We start from the raw sequence: 20087 nt of genomic DNA on the forward strand, positions 1-20087 counted from the left end.
GACTCCTCCTCTGGTCACTGCTGATCTATTCCGCCATGTGGCCCCCAGACTCCTCCTCCGGTCACTTCTGATATATTCCGCCATGTGGCCCCCAGACTCCTCCTCTGGTCACTACTGATCTATTCCGCCATGTGGTCCCCAGACTCCTCCTCCGGTCACTTCTGATATATTCCGCCATGTGGCCCCCAGACTCCTCCTCTGGTCACTACTGATCTATTCCGCCATGTGGCCCCCAGACTCCTCCTCTGGTCACTGCTGATCTATTCCACCATGTGGCCTCCAGACTCCTCCTCTGGTCACTGCTGATCTATTCCGCCATGTGGCCTCCAGACTCCTCCTCCGGTCACTGCTGATCTATTCCGCCATGTGGCCCCCAGACTCCGGGCCCCCCGTGTTTATTCACCTTTCTCTTACACATTAGGACCTCCCGCTGGGACTCCGGGGAGGAATCTCCAGTCCGCGGAGGAGAACCAGTAAGTGTCGCTGACTCCTCAGTTTTTTGCTCCTGAACATTCGTCTTTTTTCCTAAATGTGAAATCTTTTTCTTTTCTTGCAGTCTCTCAAATGAGAAGGAAATGGAGGTGAGTTGTGTGCGGCGTCCAGTTATGGCACCGGTGCGTGACCAGTATGAATAGTTCCCTCAGGCTCCAAGCTCCAGTCACATCCAAAGCTGCATCCACATAGTGCGGTTGGCTGAGATGTTCAGTGTTTGTGGTTCGCTGTTCCCCGCACTGCAGAGAGCGGTTTGCTGCAGACACTGAATCAGCAGGAGGTGGCGGGGTCATGTTTGGGTGTTTCCAGCTAGAGAGCTAATTGGGAATCCCAAACCCCAGAGCTGCACTCATACTTCTGCTGAGCTCGTCGTATCGTCTCTTAGATGGAGTTCTTGCGTCTTTCTCTCGGGTTCAAGTGCGACATCTTCACGCTGGATAAGAGGCTGCGACTTGAGGAAAGATCCCGAGATCTGGCAGAAGAAAATCTAAAGAAGGAACTGGCGAGCTGCAAGAAGCTGCTGGAGGTTTGTGTGGCCGTGACCGACCATGTCCATCCCTTACTGGAGAATGTCGGTGGTGGTCCCGAGGCTCGGGGGGGTTGGTGGTTCGTATTCTTGCGATTTACTGATCTCCGGGTCACAGGCGCTGACGCCGCTCTGCGAGGAGGATAATCAGACGCACGACATCGTGAAGAGGCTGGAGAAAAGCCTGGAGTTCCTGACCCAGCACACGACGCGCGTCGCCAGCCGATCGGAGATGTTGGGCGCCATTCACCAGGTGAGCGCGGGACGTCGTCTGATGGGGAACAATGAACGTTCCCATTCAGCCTGGACACAAAGTGACAAACCGTCAGCTGTGAGAAGTCTTCGGGCAGGACACGTTTTCAGTCATCTGCGGATTGTATCAATGTAACAAACCATTGACGAGTATTTTGTCTGCTTTGGGGGTTTGTTACACTGTATCAGTCTGAACTCCAGGCTGCTTTCTCACAGCTGAGGGTTTGTCGCATTGTATAGAGTCTATTCAATGCTCTGAGCTCGTCATAGATACAATGTCACGAACCCTCAGCACAGGGACAGTATTCAGGTGGTTTGTTACATTGTATCCATTCTCCACCATCAGCTGCACAATGTTCTGATCGTTGGATACAATGTATTGGTGCAGCCTGGAGATCAGACTGGATACAGTGTAACAAACCCTCAGCTTTCTGGGTGTTTTGGGGTCTGACGGCAAGCAGAGGGTGCTTCCATGGAATTGGCGGTCTGTCTTGCAGGAGAGCAGAGTCAGTAAGGCGGTGGAGGTGATGATCCAGCACGTTGAGAACCTGAAGCGCATGTACGCCAAGGAGCACGCGGAGCTGGAGGAGCTGCGGGAGGCCATGCAGCAGAACGACCGTTCCAGCAACCCCCCGGAGAGAGGTGACGTGTGTGGGGATGGCGTACGGTCATTGCGCCCCCTGGTGGCAGGAGGTAATGGTAACGTGTAATGTCTGCTCTTACAGAGGATGCCCTGAAGCTGGCGTCCTCGATAGCCAGTAAGGTGAGTCCTGTGATGGGGTAGAGCGCTGCCCGGGGTGGTCGCGGTCTCTTCACCTCTCCCTTCTCTGTGCTAGGTGTCACCAGCCAGGAGGGTCAGCATGCCCGCGTACCCCAGAGGCACCGGATCACCCATGGTATCTCCCCTTCTATACTGTATCCTGCTCCTTACTGTTCTCAAGATCTCTGCTTGGTGTCAGTGAAGGGAAGGCCAGAGTTTACATTCAGGGGCTAAAAAAACAATTCTGCTCTGAGGGTCTGTTACAATGTACCCAGACGCAGTGTCGGACTGGATTGGCAAACACGTGATGGTGTCTCCGCGGCTTGTGTTTTGCATGTTTTTGCATATTTCCCATAAGGGATGGGGGCAGTGCTCTAGATCACTGCGTTGAGAAACATGTGATGGTGTCTCCGCAGTGTTGGATGTTTGATCTCCACGAGGTCACTCATCCTCATTTTCACAGTCTTTTACTAGGCATTGCTCCTACTAGCCAGTTTCCTACTCCACACTGATGAGGGGCAATACCCCGAAACAGCTGTCTGTGGATGGATACCATGTTTTGGCATAGGTGGTTTCCTTCATTGGAGACTGCCCTTCCCGTGGTTGTTCCTTCCCGGGGAAAGACCTGGCTAGTCATTGCTTGCGTTGAGAAACACGTGATGGTGTCTCCGCGGCTTGTGTTTTGCATGGATTGGCAAAGACCCACCAGTAACGGTGATTCTTGGGGCCACTGTTCCGCTACGTGATACAATATCCTGACCCCAGTGAACACATTTACTTCGAATCTGATTCGTTTGCTTTGATAATTTTTTTTCTGCACAATTCATTAGCACTTCTTCACAGCGGCCTACCAGAGGATCTTCCTGTTCCCCGGTCGGCCAGTCCAAGCCTGCGCTGACTCATTGTAACAAACAATCAGTTCCAGAGAGTGACTAGGCTCAATGTTACCTTCACTGACTGGAAGCGAGTATCTATCAGAAAGTTACAGAACTTCTGGTTCTCCAGCAGACGCCATTGTCTGGGCTCCGCCTGGTGGTTACGGGGGCAGCATGGGGTGGTAGTTGGTCTGCAGATCCCATACGGGGACACACGAGGTGTGGAGAACCTCAGTGTTATCCTCTGAGGGTCTCCTTCAGTCATTCTATACTTTTACCGTCACAGGATTTATTTGGAGGAGACAGAATCGATGGAAAACTACAACATCGGAGGTCAAACAGCTGGTAAGGGGGTCTGTGATTGGGGGATCACTGGGCAATGATGTGGGTCTGCCTCTGCTGGACTGTGAGACAGCATGGACAGGAGTCTCTCTCCTGACGTGTCCCCTTTAAATGATCCCTTTAAGGAAACCATATTATTTGTGCCCCCTCAGGAAGCTGGTGGGTTCCAGACCGAATGATAACCGCCCGACTCTGCAGCGCTTCATGGACACATACGCCCGACCGGAGGCGAGCGAAGAGACCGCCATTAAGGAGTAAGTGACCGCCGCGCCCAATCACATTCTGTCCGATTGCCGCTGTGACCGCGCTCTGTTTACCTGCGCAGGGACGAGCCGAGCGCGGAACTAATACAAGAGGTCAAAGAAGAGCGAGTCCGGAAACCCAGCTACGTCCAGAAACCGCTGCCGCCTGCCACGACTGAGACCACGTAAGTGGAGCGCCCCACTTTAGATGTGAGCTAAGTGAGAGCAGGAAGTGAGCAGCTACGGATGTGACCGGAGTATGAAATGTGGGCAGTAAAGTAACCGGCTGTATCTTCTGCCATCTCCATGGATTTCAGTTTTCTGAAGTTTTTATATTTATTTTTTTTTTGTTACAAATTTTCTTTGTTTACATTTTTTTATACTTTTAAAAATCTTATATGAGAATTTTTTCAGATTCATATTTTCCCTGTGTCTGTTTTATATTTGTGTTTTTTCTGCAGTTACAGCAGAGTCTTGTCCTGTGCGAAGGGCCTGAAACGATCCATAGTGAACATCAATAAGCCCCTGGTGGTCCTGGCCACGGCCGCCGTCCTCCTGGTCACGCTGCTCAGCTTCCTCACAGGCCTCTCCTTCCATAAACCAGTGGATGGCGCTCCGGCGGGCACTGGCGTGTCGTGGACTTCTGTCCAGCAGCTGCTGTGGCCGTATCTGGGCCTCCGGCACAACGCGCCCCCGCCGGTATGAAGTACAAGGAACTTTTTCCAGGGCTGAGGTTTTGTACATTTGTATCAGGATAGAATCTAATTTAAGCCTATGTGTATATACTATTTTATTGGGGGGAGGGGAGGGCCGCCGGGGTCTTTCCTGACTGTGGTTGGTTGTGGTATTTATTGAATAAAGTTGGCTTTATCTTACGAGAAGGTCAGCAGTCTGGTGGCGCTCAGCAGCTCGTACATGCAGGCTATGAAGAGGTGGTGGGAGTGCGCCAGACGCGCCGTGGCCTCGGGGTTGCAGTAGTCTCGTAGCATGTGATACAGGGAGCTGTGGAACTCGCTGCCCTCATACAGCTCCGCCGAGAAGCTCTCGCTGGACTCCGACACCTTCAGGCGCTGCGTCCTCTGGGGGCTCAGCATGTACAGCGACCAGTCGTCCTCACTGCATGAGCCGGAGCCTTCCCTCACCTGGAAGGGAACAGACCTCATGCAAAGCAGATTCTTTTGGGTTTTTTTTTTTTTGTTGTCCCCCCCCCCCCCCCCCCCAACACTCCTCCTCCTCTGGGTCCCTCTGCCGCCCCACACCCTCGCTCCTTTTCCTCTAGCACCTCGGCCTCTTCCCCCTTGCTACTTTTTCTTCGGGCTTCCTCGGCCCCTTCCCTCTCGCTACTTTTTCCTCGGGCATCCTCGACCCCTTCCCTCTTGCTACTTTTTCCTCGGGCGTCCTCAGCCTCTTCCCCCTCGCTTCTCCTCGGCCCCTTCCCCCTAGCTACTTTTTCCTCTGGAACCTCGGCCCCTTGCTACTTTTTCCTCTGGCACCCTCGGCCCCTTCTCCATCGCTACTTTTTTCCTCTGGCACCCTCGGCCCCTTCCCCCTCGCTACTTTTTTCCTCTGGCACCCTCGGCCCCTTCCCCCCTCGGCCCCTTCCCCCTCGCTACTTTTTTCCTCTGGCACCCTCGGCCCCTTCCCCCTCGCTACTTTTTTCCTCTGGCACCCTCGGCCCCTTCCCCCTCGCTACTTTTTTCCTCTGGCACCCTCGGCCCCTTCCCCCTCGCTACTTTTTTCCTCTGGCACCCTTGGCCCCTTCCCCCCTCGGCCCCTTCCCCCTCGCTACTTTTTTCCTCTGGCACCCTCGGCCCCTTCCCCCTCGCTACTTTTTTCCTCTGGCACCCTCGGCCCCTTCCCCCCTCGGCCCCTTCCCCCTCGCTACTTTTTTCCTCGGCCCCTTCCCCCTCACTACTTTTTCCTCTGGCACCCTTGGCCCCTTCCCCCCTCGGCCCCTTCCCCCTCGCTACTTTTTTCCTCTGGCACCCTCGGCCCCTTCCCCCTCGCTACTTTTTTCCTCTGGCACCCTCGGCCCCTTCCCCCCTCGGCCCCTTCCCCCCTCGGCCCCTTCCCCCTCGCTACTTTTTTCCTCTGGCACCCTCGGCCCCTTCCCCCTCGCTACTTTTTTCCTCTGGCACCCTCGGCCCCTTCCCCCTCGCTACTTTTTTCCTCTGGCACCCTCGGCCCCTTCCCCCCTCGCTACTTTTTTCCTCTGGCACCCTCGGCCCCTTCCCCCTCGCTACTTTTTTCCTCTGGCACCCTCGGCCCCTTCCCCCTCGCTACTTTTTTCCTCTGGCACCCTCGGCCCCTTCCCCCTCGCTACTTTTTTCCTCTGGCACCCTCGGCCCCTTCCCCCTCGCCACTTTTTCCCTCTGGCACCCTCGGCCCCTTTCCCCCTCGGCCCCTTCTCCCTCGCTACTTTTTTCCTCTGGCACCCTCGGCCCCTTCCCCCTCACTACTTTTTCCTCTGGCACCCTTGGCCCCTTCCCCCCTCGGCCCCTTCCCCCTCGCTACTTTTTTCCTCTGGCACCCTCGGCCCCTTCCCCCTCGCTACTTTTTTCCTCTGGCACCCTCGGCCCCTTCCCCCTCGCCACTTTTTCCCTCTGGCACCCTCGGCCCCTTTCCCCCTCGGCCCCTTCTCCCTCGCTACTTTTTTCCTCTGGCACCCTCGGCCCCTTCCCCCTCACTACTTTTTCCTCTGGCACCCTTGGCCCCTTCCCCCCTCGGCCCCTTCCCCCTCGCTACTTTTTTCCTCTGGCACCCTCGGCCCCTTCCCCCTCACTACTTTTTCCTCTGGCACCCTTGGCCCCTTCCCCCCTCGGCCCCTTCCCCCTCGCTACTTTTTTCCTCTGGCACCCTCGGCCCCTTTCCCCCTCGGCCCCTTCCCCCTCGCTACTTTTTTCCTCTGGCACCCTCGGCCTCTTCCCCCTCGCTACTTTTTCCTCTGGCACCCTTGACCCCTTCCCCCCTCGGCCCCTTCCCCCTCGCTACTTTTTTCCTCTGGCACCCTTGGCCCCTTCCCCCTCGCCACTTTTTCCTCTGGCACCCTCGGCCCCTTTCCCCCTCGGCCCCTTCCCCCTCGCTACTTTTTTCCTCTGGCACCCTTGACCCCTTCCCCCCTCGGCCCCTTCCCCCTCGCTACTTTTTTCCTCTGGCACCCTCGGCCTCTTCCCCCTCGCTACTTTTTCCTCTGGCACCCTTGACCCCTTCCCCCCTCGGCCCCTTCCCCCTCGCTACTTTTTTCCTCTGGCACCCTTGGCCCCTTCCCCCTCGCCACTTTTTCCTCTGGCACCCTCGGCCCCTTTCCCCCTCGGCCCCTTCCCCCTCGCTACTTTTTTCCTCTGGCACCCTCGGCCCCTTCCCCCCTCGGCCTCTTCCCCCTCGCTACTTTTTCCTCTTGCCCCTCGCTCCTTTTCCTTGATCCATCAGTGTGTTTCCCATCTGCACTGACTCCTGCAGGATCTTTTCCTTGAATCCTTTCTTAGACCTTGTGCTATTCCTCCATTATTACTCCTGGAATCTTAAAGTAACTGGAGGGCTAGGTTTCCCCACAGTCTGACGCACGGATTACTGAGCAGGAGACAACTCCGTGCTCGCCTCGCACCTTCACAACGATCTGCTCGTGGCCACAGCTGTGGTTCCATTTGCTCCAGGCGAAGGTGAATGATGGCGACAGCAGCGCCATCTCCTTGTATGCCATTGTCTCCACCTGTTCATTCTGTCAGGAAAAAACCCACAAATTTAGTTGTCGTAAAATACCGCAACGTGTAACGCAGCGAGCGCCGGCGGCAAATATCGATAGGCAGCTGTAATGGCAAGAGCGTGTTGTGTAAGGTGATGTCACCAAACATGGCTGCCCCCGATGTCACTACAGGCGGGTACAAGCGCTCGGCGTTTCTTACCTTTTTATTGACGCTGACATACTTCCCAGAATCCTCTGCAGGGAAGATGTTCAGGCCGACTCTCCTCATCTCGGCCTTGAGGCACAGCGGGGTCGTCCACCTCCCGAGGACGTGCGTCAGGTCCGCGTCCACGCCGGAGACGGCAGCCAAACGGCACTGCTCATCCTGCGCCGGACACACAGTATTAATATTTATTATTTATATAGCATCATTGATTCCATGGTGCTGTACATGAGAAGGGGGTTACGTACAGATTACAGATATCACTTACAGTAAACAAACTAACAATCACAGACTGATACGAGGAGAGAGGACCCTGCCCTTTCGGGCTTACATTCTACAGGATGGTGGGGAAGGAGACAGTAGGTTGGGGGGTTGCAGCAGTTCAGGTGTTGGTTAAGGTGATATCACCGGTAGTGGTGAGAGAGAAGGTAGCGGGGTCATTGCAGGCTGTAGGCTTTCTTGAAGTGGTGGGTTTTCAGGTTCCGTCTGAAGGATCCAAATGTGGTTGATAGTCAGATTTGTTGGGGCAAAGAATTCCAGAGAATAGGGGCTATTCGGGAGAAGTCTTGGAGGCGGTTGGGTGAGGAGCGAATAAGTGTGGAGGAGAGTAGGAGGTCTTGGGAGGACCGGAGATTACGTGAGGGAAGGTATCGGGAGATTAGTTCAGAGACATATGGGGAGACAGGTTATAGATGGCCTTGTAGGTCAGTATTAGTAATTTGAACTGGATATGCTGAGGGAATGGGAGCCAGTGAAGAGATTTGCAGAGGGGAGAAGCGGAGGAGTAGCGAGGAGAGATGAATTAGTCGGGCGGCAGAGTTAAGGATGGACTGGAGAGGTGCGAGGGTGTTAGCAGGGAGTCCACAGAAAAGGATGTTGCAGTAGTCGAGGCGGGAAATGATGAGGGCATACACAATAGGGGCTGGCTCACAAGTGTTTGGGGGTCTCAAGATACATTTTTAATTTCGCTACCTAAAAATACATAATTTGTGTTTCTGCAACAAGAATAATGCACGTTTCTGACGTGTTTTTTTTTCCATTCCCGATCACATTATAGATTTTAATAGATTAAACTTTAACAGAAACACCAGGCTGGTCCTCATAGAAGCACTGCCATAATGGCATGGGGGGGTCTTCAGCAGAACCCATGGAATCATGTTGATCGGCAGTGGCATTCAACTGGTTAACAGCAGCAGGCGATGTACAGAGTTCACAGCTGTAGCTATACATCACCTGCTGCTGTTAACCAGTTGAAAGCTGTGATGGCTGTACAATACGATGCCCAGCCATCATCTGCCTGCTATCTCTCTCTTGTGCTTGGCTGTGGTGCACAGACACCATCTGCCTGTTGTGCTTTGCTACGGTGCACAGACATCACCTGCCTGCTATCTCTTGTGCTCAGCTGCGTTATACAGCCACCATCTGCCTGCTATCTCTCTTGTGTTCGGCTGTGGTGCACGGCTACCATCTGCCTGCTATCTGTTGTGCTTGGCTGTGATGCACAGCCATCATCTGCCTGTTATCACCTGCTCAATGTATGGTGCTCATCATTAAGGGTTAAACATTATTGGTATTGGACATTGTCCAGTGAAAACTCAAAAAATAGAATAAAAAGCAAACAAAATGTCGGCTTTACCCCAAAATGGTGTAAATAAGTCACCTCGTGCAGCTCCATGCACTCAAAAGTTAAAATGTTACGGGACTCGGAAAATGGAGAAGTGCAAAAACTTTGTTTTAATTTACAAAAAAAAAAAGTGACCTGGAGAGAAATGAGGTTGGGTTATTTTTACCAAACCGTCTTTTGCCTGCCTTCTAATGTGTTGTATAATAGATGGTGTCAATCAAAAGTAGATCTCCTCCCACAAAAAACAGAACCTCATTCGGCTCCACGAGTAGTCGCAAAAGGCTCATACTGATCTGTGAGGAAAATGGACAAGTGCAATCGCTTTTTTTTTTTTTTTTTTTTTTACACTACGCGCCCATCTAATAGGAAACCCGACATGTCATCTGCCCCATACAGTAAGTTACAGCATGACCCGACAGGATAGAATAGATACATATATAAAGATGCCAGCCACATCTATTCTGTTACTATATATTAGTACAGTGCTTCTGCAGCTAACTGTATATGTATGGTATTTTATTACTAAATTAATTTCTTTTAAAAAAAAAAAAAACTGGAGTGAGATCCCTGAAATCTTATTTACCAGCAGAGGGAAAGCTGACACCGGATGGCAGATGTTTATAGCCTGGGAAGGGGGGTAATACCCATGGAGATTCCCAGGCTATTTAATATCAGCTCACAGCTGTATACTTAGCCTTTACTGGTTATTACAATGGGGGCTCCAAATAAGACACAGGGTCCACCTAAAATTAATAACCTGCAAAGGCTAGATAGACAGGGTCAGGCTGCTATAAATAGCCTAGGAAGGGGCCATGGGTATTAGTCCCCATCCCGGACTAAAAACATAGACCGGTTATTAATTATAGGGGGATCCTATGGCATTTTTTTTTCTTTTGGGAGGTCTCCCATTTTAATGATCAAAATATTCTAAGTACACAGCTGTGCAAGCTGATGATATTAACAATACTAGGAAGCTCCATGGGTTTTACCGTCTAACCAGGCTATAAACAGCTGTCTGCTTTTCCTCTGCTGGTTAATAAAATGTCAGAGAACCCCAAGATGCTTTTTTCCAAAAATAATTTACTAAAAAAAGTACAGTATCCTATGCAAGCACTGCACAAATTAAATATAAGATAGCTACAAAAAAATCTAATCTCTCTAATCTTGAAGATTTCCTTGGAAAACTGTGTAAACTTAAACAGAGCAATTCTCTAGATAAAAGCTCATGCTAAAATCGCATTGCAGTTGGATCATACGCGCTTGTAAATCGGATGCTAGGTGTTTAAAAAAAAAAAAATGGGTTGTACTTTCAGGATAAATTGCATGACACTTGTCCCACTTCTCTGGCCCACAGTCGGACTGGTTTATTTCACAGTGATGGGTATAAAACATAATTCTATTGGAAGAAAGGGGAAAAAAAAAAAAAAAATCTGCCAGCCCTTCAGGGGTTAATGGAAACATCTGACACTTTAGGCTGACAATTATTGTGGGTATTTGGCGGTTTTATACTTTTTTTTTTTTGTGCTGTTTTCCCTAGGTGAGAGTGTTTATAGTCTCAGCCAAGTGAATGGGGTTTTCTGAGATCACCTTAGTTTTTCCTTGCAGAATTGAACCATCAGTTTTTCTTTCCGCATCTCCAGTTTTCAGTATTTTTTTTTTTTTAACCCATTCAAATTACTGGGGGAAAAAATTGTTACAAAAAACCTTTTACCTTTCATTAATTAAAAATTTTTCTCTTGATTTAATTATTTGTGGATGCAGTGTTACTAATTTTTATTTCTTTGCTTTTCTCTATCCGAAAATATAAAAAAAAGTTTAAAAACAACCTTTTAGTTTGAGACTTGCGCCTGTGCCCATTCCATCACATGTTCCACATTTTGGTACAAAGAGAAGGCTGGTAGTGCAATAAGAGACTGTGCTGCTGTGGTAGAATTCAAGGTATCTTTATTGCCATAGGGCAATAAAGATACCTTGAATTCTACCACAGCAGTGCAGTCTCTTATTGCACTACCAGCCTTCTCTTTATGCCAAGTCCTTGGACCTCGTGCAGACTGCTGCAGCTGTTCTATGCAATTATAGGTGTCGTGACTCTCACAACCCTATCAGGTGAGCCTAACACTTGCTGTGCACTCATCTACTTTCCATACAGACCTACGCATTGGAAGCGCCCTGTCTCCCCCCCCTTTTTTTTTTTTTTTTTTTTATATGTTCCACATTTTGTGAGACGAGAGATGGAGCGAAACGGTGTTACAAGAAAATGGATCTAATGTGATCATTCAGCGTCAGCAAGCAGAGGTGGAAACGATGTAAAGGCAACAGGCGCCGTCCGTTAGAAAGATGCAGAATGTGACTGGCCTTGACTTCGATGCGGATGTCGGTGCAGGCAGAGGCGATGCTCAGCGATGCCTCGTTGCTGCCTCGGGGGCTCAGCTCCCAGGACTCGTACGGCATGTGCAGGTGCGACTCCTGGACCAGGGTGAAGGTGGAGAAGGCGTCCATGCTGAACTTCAGCTCCCGCGCCTCCGCCTTGTATCTCACATTCATAATGCCGTCCGTCTTCCAATTCAGGCCTGGAATATATAAAGATCAGAGTGTAATCGGGACGACAGTGATGGCCGGCGGCGGATACGTACGCTGCTCACAAACACTTAGGGATATTTGGCTTTCAAATGAAAATCATGGAAAACAAAAAGTTCTCGCTCCAGAGATATTTGTGTATTGAAGCCAGATTGCTGCACAGCGCCGTCCTTCACGTCGCCGCCATCGTTTCTGCTCGGCGTGAGTCGCCTTTCATCAGTGATTACTGAGGCTGCTGGTCCCTCATCCAGCGGAGATGATGCCTGGTGGTGATGAGGTCAGGTACCTTGCAGGGTGTCCCGCACGCAGACCACACTGATGTGAACGGTTTCCAATGGTCGGACGTGACTCTTCTGGCCTCTGACTCTCCCTTACATGTGCCCGGAGCCGTGTGACATTGATCATCCGGTCCTGAAGGGCATCAATCACAATGAAGAGTCCTCGATGTGGCAGAGAACGTCCACTTCTCTGCCTCTCTGTGACTCTTCGTCTCTGTAGTCCCCGGCTGATGACTCTCTGAGCTCAGTGGCCTCATCCACCTGAGAACATCCTTCCTGAGGCCTCGTGATGGTGACGTATCGGGGATCAGGTGTCTGGTGTCTTCATGGTCTCATAATGAGGAGGACGGTTAATACCAATTCTATGTGACCCCCGAAATGTATCGGCCGATCCATGGAGCAAACGCCTGCTGTGACTCTACCATTAAACTCCTTGTTAGAGAACAGCAAGTTGTGCAGAAACTCCTGAGACATCGACGAGTTGGACATGTAATCAGCATTGTAGACGGGCACATTAGGTTCTCCTGGAGAGCTGAGAGGTTGATGTAGGGTCCTCCTAAAATTTTACCTGAAAGCCAAATATCTTGATCTTTTTGGGAGTAGTCTATGTAAAAGAGACGGACAGAAGAGGCACCAACACAGAGAATCACTACATTACTTTCTGGGTCCCATCGAGCCACCTGAGGATCCTCAAAAAAGATCACGTTATGGGGAACTTTAATGGAAACTCCAACTGGGGGCGAGCGAAGACCCTCCATATCCTTCTCCTGGAACGACACCCCCAGACTGGAGGAAAGGAGCGACTCCTGAGGATACGGGAATTTCTGCAAACCTCCGGCCAGAAGCTGCAGAAATCAGAGGAAATAAATCAAGGCTCTGGAAAAAAAACACTACAACAACTCCACAACATCGTCATGTACTGATCCTGAGTTACATCCTGCATTATACCCCAGAGCTGCACTCACTATTCTGCTGGTGCAGTCACTGTGTACATACATTACATTACTGATCCTGAGTTACCACCTGTATTATACTCCAGAGCTGCACTCACTATTCTGCTGGTGCAGTCACTGTGTACATACATTACTGATCCTGAGTTACCTCCAGTGTTATACCCCAGAGCTGCACTCACTATTCTGCTGGTGCAGTCACTGTGTACATACATTACATTACTGATCCTGAGTTACATCCTGCATTATACCCCAGAGCTGCACTCACTATTCTGCTGGTGCAGTCACTGTGTACATACATTACATTACTGATCCTGAGTTACATCCTGTATTATACCCCAGAGCTGCACTCACTATTCTGCTGGTGCAGTCACTGTGTACATACATTACTGATCCTGAGTTACCACCTGTATTATACTCCAGAGCTGCACTCACTATTCTGCTGGTGCAGTCACTGTGTACATATATTACTGATCCTGAGTTACCACCTGTATTATACTCCAGAGCTGTACTCACTATTCTGCTGGTGCAGTCACTGTGTACATACATTACATTACTGATCCTGAGTTACATCCTGTATTATACCCCAGAGCTGCACTCACTATTCTGCTGGTGTAGTTACTGTGTACATACATTACTGATCCTGAGTTACCACCTGTATTATACCCCAGAGCTGCACTCACTATTCTGCTGGTGCAGTCACTGTGTACATACATTACTGATCCTGAGTTACATCCTGTATTATACTCCAGAGCTGCACTCAGTATTCTGCTGGTGCAGTCACTGTGTACATACATTATATTACTGATCCTGAGTTACATCCTGTATTATACCCCAGAGCTATTCTGCTGGTGCAGTCACTGTGTACATACATTACTGATCCTGTGTTACATCCTGTATTATACCCCAGAGCTGTACTCACTATTCTGCTGGTGCAGTCACTGTGTACATACATTACATTACTGATCCTGAGTTACATCCTGTATTATACTCCAGAGCTGCACTCAGTATTCTGCTGGTGCAGTCACTGTGTACATACATTACATTACTGATCCTGAGTTACATCCTGTATTATACCCCAGAGCTGCACTCACTATTCTGCTGGTGCAGTCACTGTGTACATACATTACATTACTGATCCTGAGTTACATCCTGTATTATACCCCAGAGCTGCACTCACTATTCTGCTGGTGCAGTTACTGTGTACATACATTACATTACTGATCCCGAGTTACCTCCTGTATTATACCCCAGAGCTGCACTCACTATTCTGCTGGTGCAGTCACTGTGTACATACATTACATTACTGATCCTGAGTTACCTCCTGTATTATACCCCAGAGCTGCACTCACTATTCTGCTGGTGCAGTCACTGCGTACATACGTTACTGAGGTTCCTGAGTTTCTCCTGTATTACTCTCCAGAGCAGCGCTCAGTGTGGGGGGGGTGTTTCGGGGGTATGTTCCCGTTACCTGCACCATGCTCCAGCCGTTCACTTGCTTGCACTGTGGTGGGAGAACGAGGACATCGAAATAATAAACTCCTCCCAGACTTGAGAACTGACGCAGATCCAGCACGTCGTCCTCCAGCGTCTCCTCCTCGTGTTCGGCCTCGTTCGGTGTCGGGGAGCGTCCTGAATAACACACCGACATTCCTTTAATCCGGCACCTGATACTTCAGGACTTCTAACACATATGGAATATTCTGGGGGTCAGATATCAATGTTGGTCTGTGCGAGCGCCTGGTCCTAGTACTTCATCCCAATAAGCCCCTTACAGAGCTGCGCTCACAATTCAGCAGTTTACCTGTCCTCCTATATCACCAATGCTGTTCACAAGGCAAAACTGTGAATGCAGCTCTGGAAGGGACTGGAGGGATGTGACTCAGTTCATGTAATGGAGTCAGCACAGCGATCAGATCCAGACCTGCTCTCCTACAGGGGGCTGGGGAAACAGTCAGCAGGCGGGAGGGGTACACCCACCTTCACTGGGGTCTCCCGCTGGACTCTCCCTCTCCTCTGGCTCGTTTACGTCTTCTCTGCCCGTTGCTGCGCTCAGGACGCTCTGCGGTACAGAAAGCATTGCATGCGTTGTGTTTCAGCTCCTCTGTGCTGCTGTGAGTGCAGGCGGAGAATCTGCAATCACTCCATACATCAGGTCTGCGACCTCCCCTGCTGTCCCTGTGTGCCTGATGCACCAGCAGGCTCAGGATGAGCCCCATCATAGGTCTGCTCCAGCAATGCGTGTGGTCTCGTCTTCCTCACCTTCCTCACCTCGGACGTCACCTCCTCCATCGCCGTTGGGTCACTTTCTGACGCAGGTTTCCCGTCGTCCTCCGCCGGCCTCCAGTCTCCGGCCTCGCCCTCCGGGACGTCGGCAGCGGCAGTTTCCTCGGGCTCCTTCGCTGGCGGCAGGAACGTCCGGCTCAGACAGGACAGGTGGTCGTAGTCCGTGTGAAGGATGCGGACGGCGATGTTACTCAGCGCCAGAGGTTTGGGCAAATCGAACGCCATCGCCACCTCCTGGAAGTGGTGACCCCGGAACCTGCATGGAGGGGAACACGGCGGTAAACGCTCCTGACACCATAGTCCCTGCGGGGGGCCGCACCGCTCATGGGGGGCCGCACTGCTCCGAGAGTCTTACCTGGGGTTCTTGTTCAGGTTCGCCCAGATGCAGAGGGCGACGGTTTCATTTCTGACAACTTTCTGCATGTTCCCCGTATCGATGTCTGACAATGCGGCTGCGCTCTGCAGGGCGGAGAGACGGACGGACATCAGTACATGTCTGCATGGAGCGCTGCGCATCTGTGCTGATGCTCCAGTCACATCCAGAGCTGCACTCACTGGCAGCACATACATCTCCCTGTAGGCGACGTGTTTTGCTGCCATGTCTGTGTCTGGCAGCAGCGTGTTGCCTGCAGCTCTGGGAGTGACTAGAGTCGGAGCCAGACATGGACAGTAACACATCAGTACACCGGTACCTTCAGGAGAAGCTCGGTGGCGTCATCGAATTTGCGCTGGAGAAGCGCCTGCAGCTGCCGTGTCGTCTGCGTGTACTCGGCGGCTCCGGCTTCTCCCAGCTCATCGCGGGGGGTGTCAGCGAGGAGGAACTCCAGCTCCGCAATCAGCTGAGAAGTCACAAGAAGTCAGTTTACTGCGCAGACACCATCATGACCGCGACCGCCGGGATCACAGACCCCTCTCGGCGACCCCTACATGCCACAAGCAATGGCGCCATCAGGTCAGTCATGGTCATGAGCTCCGATGAGTGACCCCGGCATCAGAAGGATAAACTAAAGTCCTGAGACCGCCACCTCCTCGTAGGCGCCATTCACACCAGCCTGGCTCCTGCCAACTCACACCGTGGCTGTGGACTCACAGTCAGCACCAGGCAGCTCCTCCTCAGCGTGGACTCCACATCCTCCTCCGTCTCATCGCTCCACAGACTCATGAAGGTGTTGATCTCCTGGGGGACGGTGGGATCAGGGCTCCCATTGCACAGCATGTAACGATCCCACTGCGAACATGACAGGCAGATCATTAGAGCAGAGAAGGGAGATGAAGGCGAGCGCAAGCATGAAGATTATAGAGTGTAAGCGTGCCGAGTGCTGAGAGTGTAGAGAGCAGGGGGCAGAGAATGTAAGAGAGCTGAGCGCGTAAGAATGCAGGGTGCCGAGAGTGCAGAAGGCAGGGGACAGAGAATGTAAGAATGCACAGAGCTGAGAGAGTAAGCATGGAGAGTGCAGACGGCAGGGGACAGAGAGTTGAGAGCGTAAGAATGCATTGTGCTGAGAGTGTAAGCATGCAGAGTGCTGAGAGTGTAGAGAGCAGGGGGCAGAGAATGTAAGAGAGCTGAGCGCGTAAGAATGCAGGGTGCCGAGAGTGCAGAAGGCAGGGGACAGAGAATGTAAGAATGCACAGAGCTGAGAGAGTAAGCATGGAGAGTGCAGACGGCAGGGGACAGAGAGTTGAGAGCGTAAGAATGCATTGTGCTGAGAGTGTAAGCATGCAGAGTGCTGAGAGTGTAAGCATGCAGGGTGCCAAGAGTGCAGACGGCAGGGGACAGAGAATGTAAGAATGCTGAGAGCGTAAGTGTGCAGACGGCAGGGGACAGAGAGCTGAGAGCGAAAGAATGCATAGTGCTGAGAGTGTAAGCATGCAGAGTGCTGAGCATGTAAGCATGCAGGGTGCCAAGAGTGCAGGGGACAGAGAATGTAAGAATGCTGAGAGCGTAAGTGTGCAGACGGCAGGGGACAGAGAGCTGACAGCGTAAGAATGCATAGTGTTGAGAGTGTAAGCATGCAGAGTGCTGAGAGTGTAAGCATGCAGGGTGCCAAGAGTGCAGACGGCAGCGGACAGAGAATGTAAGAATGCTGAGAGCGTAAGCGTGCAGACGGCAGGGGACAGAGAATGTAAGAATGCTGAGAGCGTAAGCGTGCAGAGTGCAGAGGGCAGGGGACAGAGAGCTGAGAGTGTAAGCATGCAGGGTGCTGAGAGTGCAGACGGCAAGGGACAGAATGTAAGCGTGCAGGGAATGTATGTGTGCAGGGGGATGGCAGTGTAAGCGCACAGGGGGGTGGCAGTGGAAGCATGCAGGGATGTGGCAGTGGAAGCATGCAGGGGGATGGTAGTAAGAATGCACAGAGCTGAGAGCATAAGTGTGCATGGTGCCGAGAGTGCAGAAGGCAGGGGACAGAGAAAGTAAGCGTGCAGGGTGACGGTAGTATAAACGTGCAGGGAATGTATTAGTGCAGGGTGATAGCAGTGTAAGCATGCAGGGTGATGTGATGGCAGTGTAAGCATGCAGGGTGAGGGTAGTGTAAGCGTCCAGGGGGGTGGCAGTGTAGGCGCGCAGGGGGGTGGCAGTGGAAGCATGAAGGGAGTATACGCGTGCAGGGTGATGGTAGTGTAAGCGTGCAGGGAGTGTCAGCACACGGGATGCTGGCTCTGTGCTCCTCACTCAGACACCAGACCACCCTCTGTAGTGCATCCGTCTCTGTGCCTGGTATACACACTGTAGATTGTAAGATCTTGTGAGCAGGGTCGTCATTATCTTTGCTTTAACTATTGTATTATGGTTAACGTTGCTACTTATGACTGTTTGTATGAACTGATGAATTGTAAAGCGCTGCGGAATATGATAAAGATGATATTATGGTGCTGCGGACAGACTTGTGCTGCTATGTCTCCCCCTGGTGGTGAATACACAGCACTACAAACTGAAGAACTAGGACATATGTACCGTCTAGAACATACAGTGTGTGCTGCCGCACTCAGGACACAGGCACCATCTATATTACATACAGTGTGCGCTGCCACACTCAGGACACAGGTACCATCTATATAACATACAGTGTGTGCTGCTACTGCACTCAGGACACAGGTACCATCTATATTACAAACAGTGTGTGCTGCCGCACTCAGGACACAGGTACCATCTATATAACATACAGTGTGTGCTGCTGCTGCTGCACTCAGGACACAGGTACCATCTATATTACATACAGTGTGTGCTGCTGCACTCAGGACACATGTACCATCTATGTAACATACAGTGTGTGCTGCCGCACTCAGTACACAGGTACCATCTATATAACATACAGTGTGTGCTGCCGCACTCAGGACACAGGTACCATCTATACCATACAGTGTGCGCTGCCGCACTCAGGACACATGTACCATCTATACCATACAGTGTGTGCTGCTGCACTCAGGACACAGGTACCATCTATATAACATACAGTGTGTGCTGCTGCACTCAGAACACATGTACCATCTATATAACATACAGTGTGTGCTGCTGCACTCAGGACACAGGTACCATCTATATAACATACAGTGTGTGCTGCCGCACTCAGGACACAGGTACCATCTATACCATACAGTGTGCGTTGCCGCACTCAGGACACATGTACCATCTATACCATACAGTGTGTGCTGCTGCACTCAGGACACAGGTACCATCTATATAACATACAGTGTGTGCTGCCGCACTCAGGACACAGGTACCATCTATACCATACAGTGTGTGCTGCCGCACTCAGGACACAGGTACCATCTATATAACATACAGTGTGTGCTGCCGCTCTCAGGACACATGTACCATCTATATAACATACAGTGTGTGCTGCTGCACTCAGAACACATGTACCATCTATATAACATACAGTGTGTGCTGCTGCACTCAGGACACAGGTACCATCTATACCATACAGTGTGCGCTGCCGCACTCAGGACACATGTACCATCTATACCATACAGTGTGTGCTGCTGCACTCAGGACACAGGTACCATCTATATTACATACAGTGTGTGCTGCTGCACTCAGGACACATGTACCATCTATGTAACATACAGTGTGTGCTGCCGCACTCAGGACACAGGTACCATCTATATAACATACAGTGTGTGCTGCTGCACTCAGAACACATGTACCATCTATATAACATAAAGTGTTTGCTGCTGCACTCAGGACACAGGTACCATCTATATAACATACAGTGTGTGCTGCCGCACTCAGGACACAGGTACCATCTATACCATACAGTGTGCGCTGCCGCACTCAGGACACATGTACCATCTATACCATACAGTGTGTGCTGCTGCACTCAGGACACAGGTACCATCTATATAACATACAGTGTGTGCTGCCGCACTCAGGACACAGGTACCATCTATACCATACAGTGTGTGCTGCCGCACTCAGGACACAGGTACCATCTATACCATACAGTGTGTGCTGCCGCACTCAGGACACAGGTACCATCTATATAACATACAGTGTGTGCTGCCGCACTCAGGACACATGTACCATCTATATAACATACAGTGTGTGCTGCTGCACTCAGGACACATGTACCATCTATATAAAATACAGTGTGCGCTGCTGCACTCAGAACACATGTACCATCTATATAACATACAGTGTGTGCTGCCGCACTCAGGACACATGTACCATCTATATAACATACAGTGTGTGCTGCTGCACTCAGGACACATGTACCATCTATATAAAATACAGTGTGCGCTGCTGCACTCAGAACACATGTACCATCTATATAACATACAGTGTGTGCTGCCGCACTCAGGACACAGGTACCATCTATATAACATACAGTGTGTGCTGCCGCACTCAGGACACAGGTACCATCTATATAACATACAGTGTGTGCTGCTGCACTCAGGACACAGGTACCATCTATATAACATACAGTGTGTGCTGCTGCACTCAGGAACCATCTATATAACATACAGTGTGTGCTGCTGC

General features: G+C 51.1%; 2 protein-coding genes across 7 annotated transcripts in view; one reads left to right on the forward strand and one right to left on the reverse strand.

The window, feature by feature from the left end:
- The window catches only part of IRAG2 (inositol 1,4,5-triphosphate receptor associated 2), a 72650-nt gene extending 68286 nt beyond the window's left edge, over positions 1-4364 (forward strand). For 4 of the 5 annotated variants that reach the window (XM_073544004.1, XM_073544005.1, XM_073544007.1 and 1 more), the window contains exons 29-39: positions 422-473; positions 557-581; positions 878-1018; positions 1137-1271; positions 1768-1912; positions 1996-2033; positions 2107-2166; positions 3192-3250; positions 3400-3501; positions 3573-3674; positions 3951-4364. In XM_073544004.1, the coding sequence (XP_073400105.1) occupies positions 422-473; positions 557-581; positions 878-1018; positions 1137-1271; positions 1768-1912; positions 1996-2033; positions 2107-2166; positions 3192-3250; positions 3400-3501; positions 3573-3674; positions 3951-4194 (1103 nt within the window). In that variant the 3' untranslated portion in view covers positions 4195-4364. The remainder of the gene's footprint in view (positions 1-421; positions 474-556; positions 582-877; positions 1019-1136; positions 1272-1767; positions 1913-1995; positions 2034-2106; positions 2167-3191; positions 3251-3399; positions 3502-3572; positions 3675-3950) is intronic. The other variant, XM_073544008.1, reaches the window with a different exon arrangement.
- Positions 4267-20087, reverse strand: part of DNAI7 (dynein axonemal intermediate chain 7) — a 58608-nt gene continuing 42787 nt past the window's right edge. Inside the window, exons 5-15 of one of the 2 annotated variants that reach the window (XM_073544012.1) lie at positions 16200-16337; positions 15802-15948; positions 15465-15568; positions 15095-15365; positions 14804-14885; positions 14295-14455; positions 12532-12718; positions 11374-11588; positions 7392-7556; positions 7094-7207; positions 4267-4631 (exon numbers count right to left, since the gene is read on the reverse strand). In XM_073544012.1, coding sequence (XP_073400113.1) covers positions 4362-4631; positions 7094-7207; positions 7392-7556; positions 11374-11588; positions 12532-12718; positions 14295-14455; positions 14804-14885; positions 15095-15365; positions 15465-15568; positions 15802-15948; positions 16200-16337 — 1854 coding nt within the window. In that variant the 3' untranslated portion in view covers positions 4267-4361. Of the gene's footprint in view, positions 4632-7093; positions 7208-7391; positions 7557-11373; positions 11589-12531; positions 12719-14294; positions 14456-14803; positions 14886-15085; positions 15366-15464; positions 15569-15801; positions 15949-16199; positions 16338-20087 lie in introns of both variants that reach the window. The other variant, XM_073544011.1, reaches the window with a different exon arrangement.

This window comes from Dendrobates tinctorius, unplaced genomic scaffold, assembly GCF_039654945.1.
Source record: "Dendrobates tinctorius isolate UK_male_01 unplaced genomic scaffold, ASM3965494v1 ptg000136l, whole genome shotgun sequence".
Lineage (NCBI taxonomy): Eukaryota > Metazoa > Chordata > Amphibia > Anura > Dendrobatidae > Dendrobates > Dendrobates tinctorius.